Source organism: Dysidea avara, chromosome 1 (assembly GCF_963678975.1).
Source record: "Dysidea avara chromosome 1, odDysAvar1.4, whole genome shotgun sequence".
NCBI lineage: Eukaryota > Metazoa > Porifera > Demospongiae > Dictyoceratida > Dysideidae > Dysidea > Dysidea avara.
In genome coordinates, this window is record NC_089272.1 from 56865959 (window position 1) to 56882440 (window position 16482).

At 39.8% G+C, this 16482-nt stretch overlaps 1 protein-coding gene across 4 annotated transcripts; it reads left to right on the forward strand.

Annotated features, from left to right (window-relative positions):
- Positions 1–2: 2 nt before the first annotated feature.
- Positions 3–8281, forward strand: LOC136237199 (collagen alpha-2(IV) chain-like). Of its 4 annotated transcripts, XM_066027545.1 has the most exons (7): positions 57–130; positions 587–639; positions 686–899; positions 5975–6065; positions 6305–6367; positions 6805–7363; positions 7932–8281. In XM_066027545.1, exons 6-7 carry the CDS (start codon positions 6878–6880, stop codon positions 7953–7955), a joined length of 510 nt encoding a protein of 169 aa, XP_065883617.1. In that variant the 5' UTR covers positions 57–130; positions 587–639; positions 686–899; positions 5975–6065; positions 6305–6367; positions 6805–6877; the 3' UTR covers positions 7956–8281. The 4 variants fall into 4 exon arrangements, with proteins under 4 accessions (XP_065883602.1, XP_065883609.1, XP_065883617.1 ...); XM_066027537.1 differs by lacking the exon at positions 686–899 and having other exon boundaries at positions 48–130; XM_066027530.1 differs by lacking the exons at positions 587–639; positions 686–899 and having other exon boundaries at positions 3–130.
- Positions 8282–16482: the final 8201 nt, after the last annotated feature.

A 16482-nucleotide genomic window follows, 5' to 3' on the forward strand; every position in this document is an offset into this window, starting at 1 on the left:
CCAGGAATCTGTCATGAACAGAGTAGCTGGTTTCATGTGTCGTTATGTTCTTAATGGTCACTATGGATGTTCTCCTGGTCTAGCTGTTGTAGAGAGGACCAGTGGTCCAGGCTACTCCACAACTTACCTGGTACTATATATATATGATATGATATTTAGGATGAATACATGTGTTAGTACATTTGTTCCATCATCAAAATGATTTGTTTTAGTTTGTTTAGTTCCATTTATAAGATCACATACAATATCCTTTCTTCACGTTGATTGAAGTAATGGAATTAAAGTTTTGAGAACAAAAATGATTACTGCATGTACAACAGTAACAAGGAATTGATTCATGCAGAGCCTGTGGCAGTTAATGCCATACAACCAGACTAGTTATGGCCTCAGATTTTTGTCCATTCTAACTATTTAGAGTATACCTACTTGGAAACATGTATAAAGCCATTGATAATGTATAGATCAAAGAGTAGTGGCTAAATGTTGTAGGAACACATCTCATCCACTAATAATGACATGATAAGTGTACTGATGATGTATGGCACAACATGTCAGTACTAGCACAAATTGTTACTCCTCCAAACAGATTTCTGGTGGATGGGATCAAAGGGTTCGTCTATGGAATCTTGAAACAGGAAAGTACGTATTCATATCATTTGTATAACACTTCATAATAATCTCTCAGTGGAGAAGTAATTACTCCTCAATCTGCCAACCAACAAGATGATGCCAGAGCCGATATTCACGCTCGTGGATTTTGGGGGCGGCGGCAAAGTGCCTTTTTTGACATAAGGGTGTTTCATCCAAATGCACAGAGCTACCGCAATACTTCTATTCCATCTATATATAGATGTCATGAGCAACAGAAGAAGAGGGAGTATGGTGACTGTGTCCGTGAGGTGGAGTTGGCATCTTTCACTCCTTTAGTTCTCTCAACAACTGGGGGTATGGGCAGGGAAGCAGTCACTTTTATCGCCGTTTAGCCGAGTTACTTTCGAAACGAAACACCATGACCTACAGCAGCACTCTTGCATGGCTTCGTTGTTTGTTGTCCTTTTCTCTTTTAAGATCTACAACTATGTGCATCCGGGGAAGCCGTTCCATCTCTTACAGATCATTTGATGCTTCCCCGGAACTGGGCCTTGTAAGTGGCCCTAGGGACTTTTAATTGTCCCCATTATTGTTGTTTCAGCACACATGCCTTTTGTGCTGGGTAGGCAGAAATAACTGTAGGGTAATAAAAAAATTTAATTAAAAAAAAAAACAAAAAGAAAACAAGAACCCACAATCGATCCTTAAATTCATTTTATCGTTCTTGGGGTGCGTTTGATTACCTGCTGGAAGTGCCACCGATAACTTGTACGGCAATGGTAAGCTGCTAGCTTCAATTTGAGAAAGCATTCCGTTCCGTAGTTTAGTCCATCGTTCCATTCCGTTCCGTAGAATAGACCCCACCCGGTCATCGTGCATGTATCTATTTACTATTGAACGGTAGCTGATGCTCTAAATGTTCATAAAAATAGCTTTGAATATGATATAGGTAACTATTTTGATTTGCACTAGCTTCACATGTGGCCGAATTTAAGATTGCATGACAGAGGTGACTTTGGAGCTTTGTAATTCACAGGCAATTAGGACTAAACCAAATATCTGCATATATTTGGAGAGTATAAGAGTTGCTCTTTCATATCAAACACAGAAAGACTTGATCAGCTTCAAGCATTACGAGCAGTGCCACTCAACCGATAATAAATATTTTTGTCCGAGAATTGAGAACATTCGGACAGGTCCGTCACTTTTGCAGCTCCAGAAGCCAGACGAAGAAAGCTGCAGGTTTGAAATTTTGCATGCAAGAGTTTATGGCCTAGACCTCTCCAAAGGCATAGCAATAGCAGAAATTTTCTTTATGGGTTTGAAGAAAAATCGCGTCCGAACCGATGGTGGTCGAACATTGGTGGCTTACTCTATAGGCAAATACACATGGCTGTAAACAAAGTGCTATAAGTTTCGAAGTGTACCTCCTATGGCTAAGCAATTACTTCATTCTACTCGTGATGCGTTAGAGTCATTAATCGATTCCGGACGAATTTATATCCGGACACCTATAGCAACCAAACAAACGGCTCCACAGCCCTGATATTTGCAGCATAGGAAGACATATGTGTTGGCACTTTACATACCAAACATCACTCCAATCGGTTCAAGCAGGTAGGAATACGAAGCCCGTATGTCTGTCCGAAAAAACGATCGATTACCGGACAAAAAAATCTATATCCGGACAACAGCTCATAATTCCGCAAGGAAAAAACCGATTATCGCTAAACTCTAGTATATATAACTTTAGTCTATGTTAGTGCCATGATAAAAATTTGGAGTCTGAAATGTACACCAACTGGCAGATACAACTTGCTAAAGTTTACCTACTCAAACGACCACTATTTCCGGACACTTTATATCTAGCAACTATTGGTTACTTTAATGTATCTGCAGTCAGGCCCATAGCCAGGGGGTCCTGAAGAACCGCCTTCTTAGAGAAAAGGTCCACAATTTCAGCACAAAAGGTTCAGTGTCAGTAAAAGGTCCACAATTTTGTTAGCTATACAAGTCCAAGTTTTCAGTAGAAAATCCATCAGCTGCAATTTACTAAATACCACTATAAATAAATAGCAATAGCTATATATCAAGCTAATTTAATCTCGAATTAAATGCTCTAGGTAACATATTCAGTAAATACAAGATCGAGATATTTTAAACGAGCAGTCAACCACTCTAATAGAACAGTCACTCTAATAGAAAAGTCACCTTTACATTTTCTTTTAAAAGCTGAATGTGACTAATTCATTTACAAAACAAAGTGAGATCATCTAAACTTGATTAATTGAGGTACTCAGATCCCCATGAATAACATTCATGCTTCAACTTCATGTAATGTGTAATTTAATTGTCTTGAAGCACTTACCCCTGCTGATAAGGCACTCAGGCTTTTCCATCCATAATTATTCACTGTGACACTCCAATACATTTAGACACAGATGGTATAATTGTAGTAGCAGTAGAGATATTTGCCAGACGTCATCTGTATAGCTGGTCTTGAGCTTGCAATTTGCTGCTTAAAATTGTGCTATTTTCATTGACTAAAATACCACAAAATTCCAACCTTTTAGTATCTATTTTCAGAACATTTCCTGGGGGCATTCCCTCAGATGCACCTAAAGTCTGGCTATGCCCTATGCAGTGCATTACCGCTGAATTGATGGAAATGCTTATATTGATATCGTTATGTTACATTGTCCCACTTCAGCTGTTTTATGGGCTGCATGTTTGTCATTTAGCTATGCATGAGCACAGAGCCTTGCTTATATATAGTCACCACAGTGTTAATTCTTCATGCGTGCAATTGCTGCACTTGTCCACTGGAGCCATGCATGCACTTGCTTATTGGTGCTTAGCTACTCATGGCTATACATAAGCAAGTGCATAATTTCCAGTAGGCAGGTGCCAGTGGTCTCAACTACATAATATTAGCTATACAATTCACCCATGCAATTGACAGGTACGTGCAGCCTTGGTTGAAATATGTGACTGGATTTTGGAAAAACGATCCAAATCGCACATTAGAAGTTTCGAGATAAACGGTTTTAAAGAATTGAAGCCAGTATAACTCTCCAAGGATAGCAAGCACGCGTATGAAATTTACATAAAAGATGCATCAATCTGTTACCTTTCAAGCCACTTCCAGTACTTGTAGCTGCTTGTACAGTTTCCCGCCAAATAAGATAGAAAATCTGAGCAGTTGGACGAGCGAAGTAGTATCACGAGTGCTCACAAAGGGGTGGAGGTTGGGGGGTGGCGGGGAGGGCAAAAGATAGGCCTCAAAATGGAGGCAGACCACGATTGGAGTCCAGACACAAGATTACAGGGCTGTGCTGGCTCCTTAGTGGCTGATATGTAGCAAAATCTACAGAGAACACGTCTGGCCAACATTATAAGGCTGTCCACCAGTAAACCACTGATTCTTGCCAAGCCAGGTCCTTCACAAGGCATGAAACCGCCATTTGGGCACTCCACACCACCCAGAAAAGACGTCTATTAAAACCAGCCTCGTGTAGTTTGAGTAGTGCTGAGGGTCAAAACTTGTAGTAAGATAGTGTAGCTATCTGCTGGTGGTGTTAGTTTGATTTTGCCTGATGTGCGATTTGGTTCGGTTCTGTAAAATCTGGTCACATATATACTATAGCTTTTAACATGAACAAATGCAATTAACCATAATTTTGTTATGGAAGTTTGGCTAAGACCTAATCATTGCAAAGTTCATATAATATGTGATACAACAGTACAGAGTTCTCTGAACAGAGAAGTCAACTCACTCAATTGTAAGTTCCTGACCTATTTCCACATGCATGATTGTGTAACCAATACATCAACCAAATAATTCTTTAGAAATGATACAAAGAACATCATTTTTATCCATCAAGAATAGATTTAGTACTGCCAAAGGCCTTTGTGCAACAAATGCTGGACACCACTGCAAAATTCATAGTGTCTCAAAGGATAATATGGCACAGAAATGCAGTGAGTGAGTAGCTATAATAATTATAACCTCTCCAGACCTGAGCTATCAGTATTTAGTTGACATACATATATACACACTATCCTTACCCTGTCCACACCAGAGGTACCTTGTTAAATTTTTTTCAGAACTTTGGTATACTTTGTTAGCTGCTTGGCAAGTTACAGCAGTTTCATGACTAAACAGATTTTTCTGCAGTTAATATCACAGGTGTAAAATTGAGAGTTATCTCAAACTATCTCAACAGTGCATGTAAGAATACAGGATCTGGTCCCAGATAAATTTACTCTAATACAACAGTCAAACATGCGCATGCATTCTAATTAAACAGTCAAGTGAAGTACATATGTATAGGCGGTTCTTCAGGACCCCCTGGCAATGGGCCTGACCATAGATGCATTAAAGTAACCAATAGTTGCTAGATATAAAGTGTCCGGAAATAGCGGTCATTGGAGTAGGTGAACTTTAGCAAGCTGCATCTGCCAGTTGGTGTACATTTCAGACTCCAAATTTTTATCATGGTACTAACATAGACTAAAGTTATATATACTAGAGTTTAGTGGCAATCGATTCTTTCCTTGCGGAATTATGAGCTGTTGTCCGGATATAGATTTCTTTTGTCTGGTAATCGATTGTTTTTTCGGACGGACATGTGGGCTTCGTATTCCTACCTGCTTCAACCGATTGGAGTGATTTTTTGGGTGTAAAGTGCCAACACATATGTCCTCCTATACTGCAAATATCAGGGCTATGGAGCCGTTTTGTTTGGTTGCTACAGGTGTCCGAATATAAATTCGTCCGGGAATCGATTAATGACTCTACAATGATACCTAGGGTTTTCCCCTTTGTGCTATTAAATAGCATGATGCCAGAACTTGCCATGTAATCAACTTTTCATTAAATAAACATGCAAAACGACATTACATACCTTTATAAAATGATCCATAATTTGATGGCCGTTGTTCCAATTGACTTCCAATAAGGTTTGCACAATCGAAGTTAAACACGTGGCGAGAAGCTTGGTTGATGCCTAGATAACACTGATCGCTGTTGTTCTTCGCTTCATAACAAGTAAGTCTCCACTGTTGCAGTATTTATTCAACCTTCCTCAAGTAGCCCAGTGAATAGAATTTTGATCAATGTGTAGTTGTATAAAGCTAAAGGAGTTGAACTATCCCACCTAATGTTGCCATGAATGCGAGAAATGTGTAAACACGCATTCCCCAAAAGTTTAATACACATGTAAGGGTTAATAACTGCATGTACCTACCTATATTATGTGCTTTTTGACAATCCTAACTGTACTCTTGCACATTTACACTTTATACAAGTATGCTGTAGATGTTTAATGTATGTACACATTATACATGTACAATACATTTAGCAGCTATTTATGGTATACAGGTCCAAAGGGTGACACTGGAGATGAAGGACCCCAAGAGGACGACAAGGTGAACCAGGACCAGTGGGACCACAAGGAGATCGGGAATAAAAGGTAACACACATACTCTCTATGATGACCCTTTATAACAATAAACTTTTTTAAAAAAGGTAGCTGCCATAGAACTTTTCATGATTATTTTGTCACCAGTTTTAAAGATGTAGGTAGAGTGCATACTATAGTAGTGATAGAGTTTGTGTGTGAGCATTACTTATTGCGTGGTGTATATAAAAATTCCACAACTTATAGTGCAACTTCAATAAACAGTAATACCAGTATTGCTTTATCTTTAGGTTCAATTGGAGAGAAGGGTATGAGAGGTAACCCTGGACCACCAGGAAAAATGGGACTGCAAGGTTTGTATGTATGTACGTATGTGTGTATATCCCACAACATTGGATGTGCACCTGGTTTCTGAAATCGTTTTTCCAAATGCTAGTTTTTTTTTGTTTGTGCTAGTGTACATGAGCAAAATATTTCATGTAATTTGTGCGACGTGAGCAAAACGTTTAGTGCAGCCTGTATGTAGGAAATAAAAGCTGTATATTAAACTTCTGCAATACTCAAGGCAGTTTCTTTTGCTGAATAAAAGTACTGGTGAAGCAGGTCACCACAGACTATCTGAAAAGCCAATTGTAACTGACAAACTGTAGTTGGCCTTGATGCCTGCTAGAATTGTTTTGCAGTATCCCTTTGAGTACAAAAAGCCTTAGAGCTTTGTCTAGCTAATTTTCAAAACAGCACATCTGTAATGCAGTTGGCACAACATCAACTTGTTTTTACTTATTCCTAGGTGAAAAGGGTATGCTAGGCCCTCAAGGGATGAAGGGTGAACGTGGAAGTGATGGTCAAATGGTCCAAGAGGAATGAAGGGAAGCAAAGGAGATAATGGTGAACCTGGTGGTCGTGGTGAATCAGGAACTCCCTTCAACCTCATCACACTACACAGTCAGACCAACAGTACTCCAGCATGTCTGGTTGGATCAGTACAATTGTGGGAAGGATACACTATGGGCTTCACTGATGGTGATGGCTTTGGCCATGGCCAAGACTTAGGAAAACCTGGCTCCTGTGTGCATTGCTTTAATACTATACCTTTCATGATGTGTCGTGGTAGAGGAGAGAATTCCAGATGCTATTACTCATTTCGCAGTGGGAAAACTTACTGGCTGTCTACAAATGCTGCTGTTGACAGTGAAGAGATCCCCATGGATGAACATGAAGATCACATATCTTGCTGTTCAGTGTGTGAAATTGATTCCGCCATTCTCACAGTAAACAGTCAGTCTAACTCAATACCTGACTGCCCGTCAACATGGCAGAGTGTATGGACAGGGTACAGTTTTCTAATGGTAAGTTGCTGAGATTTTATTCTCATACTATTCTTTTCTATCCAATGGTCTGCAGTGCTGTGCATTGCTATATAGACCACATGCGCACTAAGGCATGGTCCGGCGAAAAGGTGCTATGGCTTCAGATTTCACGATGATTTACGTGGGATTTCAGAGGGAAATAAGGGCAAAAGTATTGAGTATTCTATTGAAAAAACTTTCCCTGGGTGGCATGCAACAAGTATGTTATGTACCTTTACCTATAGTAACTTACTTTTTAACAGCACTCCTCTGTTTTTCAATATGAATACTTCACTTTACATTTTTTTAATTCCTAGCATGGAACAAATATGTTTTTTGCCCTCAAAAATGGTAAATGTGCCATTTCAATGATGTAATAAAGTGCCACGCCTTATTGCGCACGGGGTCTATATGGATGAACAACATTGTGTTAAATTCAACAAAAGTGATACAGTCCTGATTTTTGAAAATTCTTATTTTACAATCCAATGCATTATCAAAGCTTGTATAGTGTATTAACCACCCTGCTAAGTTGTTTCTACATGTTTAGTAATTGTTATTTTTTCAGAATACTGGAGTTGCATGGTTCTGAAGGTAGTGGTCAATAGCTGAAATCACCAGGCTCCTATCTTACAGAATTCCGTACCCAACCATTTGTGGAATGCAATGCCAAGGATATCTGCCACTACTACCAAGATAACCTGAGCTTCTGGCTGGTATCTATTGATGGAAAGAACTGATGCTAATTGTGCATTAGACAGACTTAGTAGGTGTCGAATGATTTGCAAATCTTAGAAGAACCCCCTCACAACGACATAGTATTTGTACATACATGCATATACTTATATTTTGTACGAAAAGACTGGTACATAATAATATTATTGTTTGTCATATTATTGAATTGTGAAAAAATTTATACCATTAACCAACCTTGAAATTTGTTGCATGGACCATGTGTGTGACAAGCCAAGTGTTCTATTAGAGATTTTTCAGTATAAAAGTGGACTAGACTAGCTACAGATATAGTGCATGCCATAAATGTGACTGGATTTTGGAAAAACGATCCAAATCGCACATTAGAAGTTTCGAGATAAACGGTTTGAAAGAATTGAAGCCAGCATAACTCTCCAAGGATAGCAAGCACGCGTATGAAATTTACACAAAAGATGCATCAATCTGTTACCTTTCAAGCCACTTCCAGTACCTGTAGCTGCTTGTACAGTTTCCCGCCAAATAAGATAGAAAATCTGAGCAGTTGGACGAGCGAAGCAGTATCACGAGTGCTCACAAAGGGGTGGAGGCTGGGGGGTGGAGGCTGGGGGGTGGAGGCTGGGGGGTGGAGGCTGGGGGGTGGAGGCTGGGGGGTGGAGGCTGGGGGGTGGAGGCTGGGGGGTGGAGGCTGGGGGGTGGAGGCTGGGGGGTGGCGGGGAGGGCAAAAGATAGGCCTCAAAATGGAGGCAGACCACGATTGGAGTCCAGACACGAGATTACAGGGCTGTGCTGGCTCCTTAGTGGCTGATATGTAGCAAAATCTACAGAGAACACGTCTGGCCAACATTATAAAAAAAAATAAAATAAAAAAATTTTTGCGGTTCGCGTGTGGATGATTCCTTTTCGCTCCGTACGTCCTCTTCATTTGGGGCTTGTTTTAGACTTCAAGTGTCTGCTATTGCTCCCACCGGATATTTACAAGGTCTCCCGCGTAGTGAGTACGCATTTCCTGAAGTGGAGTATCCTGAAGCAACCCCTGAAGCGACTCAGTTGTGGTACCGTGGCTGTGCTTCTTCCTTAACGGTACACTTAACAGGCCAGTCGGTTTTATCCATTTAATTGCAGTCAACTTTGACGCATTTTCCTTTTTTCATTGGCAGGTGGGCTTTAATTAGAGTTTTCTAGTCCTAATACACTGAAATGGCTGATAATGCTGGAAGCAAGAAGAGAAAAGCTGGACTTGATGATTCACCAGATAAGTGCCACTATGTGTTAAATAAGCAATTAGATGTATGTGGGAAATGTAATAAGAAATGTGAGGAAGATGATGATGCCATACAATGTGATTTATGTCGTATGTGGGTACATACTAATTGTGATAATGTTTCTCAAGAACAGTACAAAGCAATTAACACTCTATCTGAAATCAACAACTGTGTGTACTACTGCAATATTAATGATTGTCTAACTCGTCTCAAAAGTATCATTAATGATTGGATGATCCACCAGGCTGGGCTACCCCAACCAGATCTAACTGTCTCAACCTTATCAGCAGATCTTGAGCAACTGGCTTCAGCACACTGCAAAATCGAAAAGGCTGTGTCCGATTTGTCTAATAAAATAGAAACCTTGCAGTTGCAGGAGACAAAGCTGGTTGACCAAATCCAAACAACGTCAAATGCCCTTGATAGACATACAGCCAATCCTACTCAACAAGTGCCTGATCGCAAATCCAATGTTGTTTTGTATGGTATCGATGAATGCTCTTCAAGAACATCTAGACACGAAAGACAACAGAATGATGTTAAAGCTGTTTTAGAAACCCTTAGTAGTATAAAGGTTCAGATAAACCCTGATCACATAATCGACTGTTTTCGTCTTGGGAAATTCAAACAGAATCAATCTAGGCCACGGCCCATCTTAATTAAACTCCAACGTACCATGGACGTAAATACAATTTTAGCAAACAAAAGTTCCTTACCTTCCCCATTGATTATCAAACCTGATATGTCACCACAAGAAAGAGCAATAGAGTCAGTTTTACTAAAGGAAAGGTGGTCCCTAATCAAGGCTGGTCATAACCGTAAACAAATCAAACTTAGCAACAATCGTATTTTTGTCAACAACCAACTTCATGGAGAGGTTATTAATGCAGTTTTTAAATACTCTTCATCTACAGCTTCGAATTCGTCAGCTCAACCAATGGACATAACACACACGAAACAACTGCGCTCACAGGAGCAGTCTTCCTGATGACTGCTCAGCTACAAGTAGTTACAATGCTTCAAATTTTCAAAATCACAATCATACTAAACTAAAAATCTTGAGTCTAAATTGTTGTAGTTTACGCAGTTCCGGAAAAAGAGCTCATTTCCAAGCCTTAATTGATGAACACAACCCTCATTATTTGTGGCTGTGAATCACATCTTGATAGTTCTTATTACAACGCTGAAATTTTTCCTCCTACATATACTGTATTAAGAAAGGATCGAGTAGAGGGTGCTGGAGGTGTATTCTTATGCATTAAGGAAGGCCTAGATGTATCTGAAGAACCTGAATTGGATGTAAATGCTGAAATCATTTGGGCAAAAGTGACTCCTTCTAAAAGGGCCCCCATTTATGTTTGCTCATTTTATCGTCCACCAGACCTGTCCATTGACCCCATACTGCAATTGGGATTATCTTTGAACACTCTTACACGTAGGTTTACTGAACTACCTAATATAATAGTAATGGGTGATTTCAACCTTCCAGGTATTAATTGGTTAGATGGAAGTGGTCAGGTTATCTCTAATCCTAGCTATGGAGTAGAACTAAATAATATATTTCTTGATCAAATTAATGATATTGGCCTTAATCAATTTGTCAATACTCCGACTAGAAACAACAACATACTTGATCTTGTACTTTCTACCTCATCTACCATTTTGGACTTAACTACTGCACCAGGAATGTCGGATCATGAGGCCGTTGTCTTCCATCATAATATAGATAACACAAATATTAATACTAAATCTGAACACAAAGTTGCTTTATACCACCGAGCTAATCTTGAGAATATTAAAAGAGACCTACTTGAATTTCAAACTTATTTTCTTGGGAATGATCCTTACTGTAAAACTGTCGAACAAAACTGGACTGATCTAAAAGGTGTAATCAATGACAGTGTTGCAAAGCACGTGCCATACAAAACTATACGTTCCAACTCCAAATTACCATGGATAAACAGAGAAATAAAGAGGGATATGAAGAGATGCAAACAATTATACAACATAGCTAAAAGAACCAAATCTAGTAATGACTGGAATGCCTATCGCAAGATTAAAAACTCTATAAAAGCAAGATTAAAGTAGCACACAATAATTATTTTAATAGAATGTTTGACAACTCATTTAATGGAAATCGTAGACAATTTTGGAAGTATATTAGAGCAAAACGTAAGGACTACCATAATATCTCCACCCTAATTGTAGATGGTGAATCTATCTCAGATACAAAGAGTAAAGCCAATGCATTAAACAACTATTTTGAGTCAGTCTTCACTAAAGAAAACTTATCTAATATCCCTTCCATGAATGGTTGCAACAACCCTGTGAATGCTCTGCCTACTATGCCAAGTATTACATTTTCAGTGGCTGGTATCCACCATCAATTATCCCTATTAGATACCAACAAAGCCAGTGGGCCAGACAACATTCATCCATATATCTTGAAGAATTGTGCAAACGAAATATCTCCTATACTGCAAGTTGTATTCACTCAATCACTAGACACAGGTATACTACCTTCCGATTGGCTCATGGCCAATGTATGTCCTGTTTTCAAGAAAGGAAACCGTACTAGTACCGCAAACTACCGACCAATATCATTGACTTCTGTATGCTCCAAAACTATGGAACATATTATATATCATTCCATAATGAATCATTTAAACTCTAATAGCATTCTCATTGATACCCAGCACGGCTTCAGATCCCAGCACTCTTGTGTTACCCAACTTATTTCACTGATAGAAGACTTGTCACATGCTCTAGACCAACAGAAACAAACCGATGTCATTCTCCTTGACTTTGCTAAAGCGTTTGATAGTGTCCCACATCAAAGACTATTAGTTAAATTAAGACACTATGGTATCAACGATCACATCTGTCAGTGGGTCAATACTTGGCTGACCAGAAGGTCACAGCAAGTAGCTTTGGACGGTACTTTTTCTGACTCGATAGCTGTTCACTCAGGAGTCCCTCAAGGGACGGTCCTCGGCCCTTTGATGTTTCTTCTATACATTAATGATATAACAGAACATGTAAATTCGCCACTACGGTTATTTGCTGATGACTGTTTACTTTACAGAATTATCACCACCAAGGAGGATGCCATTCAACTTCAGCATGATCTTGATCAACTACACGAATGGGCAACTAAGTGGCAATTAAGATTCAATGTAACCAAATGTACTATTATGCGGTTTACCAGATCATTATCACCAATCATTTTCAACTACAAGCTAAACAATCACAACTTGGGTACATCAAACCAACACTCCTACCTTGGTGTTATATTGGACAACAAACTATCATGGTCTCCACATATTAGTAATATAGCTGCTAAGGCCAATAGAACATTAAACTTTTTGAAACGCAATCTGAGTTGCTGCTCGTCTAACATCAAAGCAACAGCCTACCTTACGATAGTACGACCGTCAATGGAATACGCTGCAGTCATCTGGGACCCATACCACCATAACAATATTCAACAGCTAGAGAAAGTACAGCGTAGGGCAGCTAGATGGGTCCTAAATGATTTCAATCGAATCAGCTCAGTCACAGCTATGTTACAGCATCTTTCTTGGCCAAGCCTTCAGCTGAGACGTAAAATATCCAGATTACAAGCACTTTTTAAAATTATACATCAAGATTATTTACTGTCAATTCCTCCTCATTTTATTTCAATGACAAGATCCACCAGACTATATCACCCACATCGTTTTATTCTACCAAACTCATCCACCTATTCATACCAACGGAGCTTTTTCTCCAGATCAATTAAGGATTGGAACAACTTACCATCTTCCATCATTGAGAGCAACAATATTGACTCTTTTTCAGCGGAACTGCAAACATTGTATAGAACTCAATAACTGTAATCTTTGTAACTACGTAGCTAAATTCATTTTATGATTGCTTTTCTTTCCTGAGCATATCAGCTGTGCTGTCTGCTCAGTAACAATAATAATAATAATAATAATAATAATAATAATAGTAAGGCTGTCCACCAGTAAACCACTGATTCTTGCCAAGCCAGGTCCTTCACAAGGCCTGAAACCGCCATTTGGGCACTCAACACCACCCAGAAAAGACGTCTATTAAAACCAGCCTCGTGTAGTTTGAGTAGTGCTGAGGGTCAAAACTTGTAGTACGATAGTGTAGCTATCCACTGGTGGTAGGCCTCAAAATGGAGGCAGACCACGATTGGAGTCCAGACACGAGATTATAGGGCTGTGCTGGCTCCTTAGTGGCTGATATGTAGCAAAATCTACAGAGAACACGTCTGGCCAACATTATAAGGCTGTCCACCAGTAAACCACTGATTCTTGCCAAGCCAGGTCCTTCACAAGGCCTGAAACCGCCATTTGGGCACTCAACACCACCCAGAAAAGACATCTATTAAAACCAGCCTCGTGTAGTTTGAGTAGTGCTGAGGGTCAAAACTTGTAGTACGATAGTGTAGCTATCCACTGGTGGTAGGCCTCAAAATGGAGGCAGACCACGATTGGAGTCCAGACACGAGATTACAGGGCTGTGCTGGCTCCTTAGTGGCTGATATGTAGCAAAATCTACAGAGAACACGTCTGGCCAACATTATAAGGCTGTCCACCAGTAAACCACTGATTCTTGCCAAGCCAGGTCCTTCACAAGGCCTGAAACCGCCATTTGGGCACTCAACACCACCCAGAAAAGACGTCTATTAAAACCAGCCTCGTGTAGTTTGAGTAGTGCTGAGGGTCAAAACTTGTAGTACGATAGTGTAGCTATCCACTGGTGGTAGGCCTCAAAATGGAGGCAGACCACGATTGGAGTCCAGACACGAGATTACAGGGCTGTGCTGGCTCCTTAGTGGCTGATATGTAGCAAAATCTACAGAGAACACGTCTGGCCAACATTATAAGGCTGTCCACCAGTAAACCACTGATTCTTGCCAAGCCAGGTCCTTCACAAGGCCTGAAACCGCCATTTGGGCACTCAACACCACCCAGAAAAGACGTCTATTAAAACCAGCCTCGTGTAGTTTGAGTAGTGCTGAGGGTCAAAACTTGTAGTACGATAGTGTAGCTATCCACTGGTGGTGTTAGTTTGATTTTGCCTGATGTGCGATTTGGTTCGGTTCTGTAAAATCTGGTCACATATAAATAATTATTTCTGGAGCATCACGTGACCTGCCAAGAATCCTGGAGCAGTGGAAAGAAGTCTGGTCAGTGTGTGGTGGCTGGCACTGGTCATGGAGTGATTCCAAAGTATGTTTTTGTGTGTTTGGCTCCTTTACAGCTAGATGAGTGTTATATAATAATAATATGTTACTGGATTTTGGAAAAACGATCCAAATCGCACATTAGAAGTTTCGAGATAAACGGTTTTAAAGAATTGAAGCCAGCATAACTCTCCAAGGATAGCAAGCACGCGTATGAAATTTACACAAAAGATGCATCAATCTGTTACCTTTCAAGCCACTTCCAGTACCTGTAGCTGCTTGTACAGTTTCCCGCCAAATAAGATAGAAAATCTGAGCAGTTGGACAAGCGAAGCAGTATCACGAGTGCTCACAAAGGGGTGGAGGCTGGGGGGTGGCGGGGAGGGCAAAAGATAGGCCTCAAAATGGAGGCAGACCACGATTGGAGTCCAGACACGAGATTACAGGGCTGTGCTGGCTCCTTAGTGGCTGATATGTAGCAAAATCTACAGAGAACACGTCTGGCCAACATTATAAGGCTGTCCACCAGTAAACCACTGATTCTTGCCAAGCCAGGTCCTTCACAAGGCCTGAAACCGCCATTTGGGCACTCCACACCACCCAGAAAAGACGTCTATTAAAACCAGCCTCGTGTAGTTTGAGTAGTGCTGAGGATCAAAACTTGTAGTACGATAGTGTAGCTATCCACTGGTGGTGTTAGTTTGATTTTGCCTGATGTGCGATTTGGTTCGGTTCTGTAAAATCTGGTCACAAATAGTGATCTTTCCACACACAATGAGATGTTTGCATTTACTATTATACTGAACTGAATTTGTGACCGGGCCTGCAAAAATAGGACATGTGGGCACAAATTACTACACCCTGTCACTCAATGGGTCATATCTCAGTAAGTAGAATAGAATATCTGCATTCTATAACTTGAATTATAAAGCCAATCAAATGGGAAATAGGTGCTAAAAAGTTCATGGCCATAGCTTAATGGCATCAAAAGTTATGAACCATAAAAGGTTGAAATATTAGGCAAATTTTATGTGCCCACATGCCCTGTTTTCACAGGCCCGGTTGCATTTTTTGTTTTATTATTGTCATAATTACAGCCAGACAAAAACATTACGAATCACCACAACAACCATAGCTACTTTAAACTTGTCATAATTATGTACCTTGCATAATATACCAAAATAATCCCTATAGCCAGTTAAGCAATCTGTCTGTGACTTTACTACATACAGTAGCTGGCTCAGGTTATTAGTAGTAGCTGAAATTAAAGCAGTGTATACTATGAAGTTTGGTACTAATTACAATTATATAATAAAAATTAATGGCAATAGTGTATAGCCCAATTAATTACTCTTTCAAAAGTGCACTGTAGCTGCTACAAACTACGAAGTTGTTTTATATATGATTAAAGTACTTGGTAAAGGCAGAGCCTGTATACCAGAAGGCCTTATAAAGGCCTAAGATGTTTAAATTAACTTCACAAAGTATGTTTGAAAAGTAGGAGAAAGAAGAAAAAATCCATGTCTGGACCTGGGCAGCCTTGAACCTGCAGCCATCTGATTAACGCTCGAACGCTTACAGGAGTCTGCCAGGTGGTCAGGACATTTTCTTCTTACTATTTTCATGCATTTGTATCCATAGGAGCCCTAGAGAGTGACTTATTATCTCTTAAGTACCCCAAGTGGAACCAAATGGACATTGTTTTATTATGATTAAAGTACTTGGTAAAGGCAGAGCCTGTATACCAGAAGGCCTTATAAAGGCCTATGTGTATAAATAATTTAACACACACACACGAGCTGAGCAAGTTAATTAAGACACTAAAACTAGAAAACAGCTGCAGTTATCTTGAGTCCATAATGGATTGCGCATAAACAAGGTGGTGGTCACTATATGCATACACATTAGTAATGTATAAATAATAATACTCCCTGTACAATAAT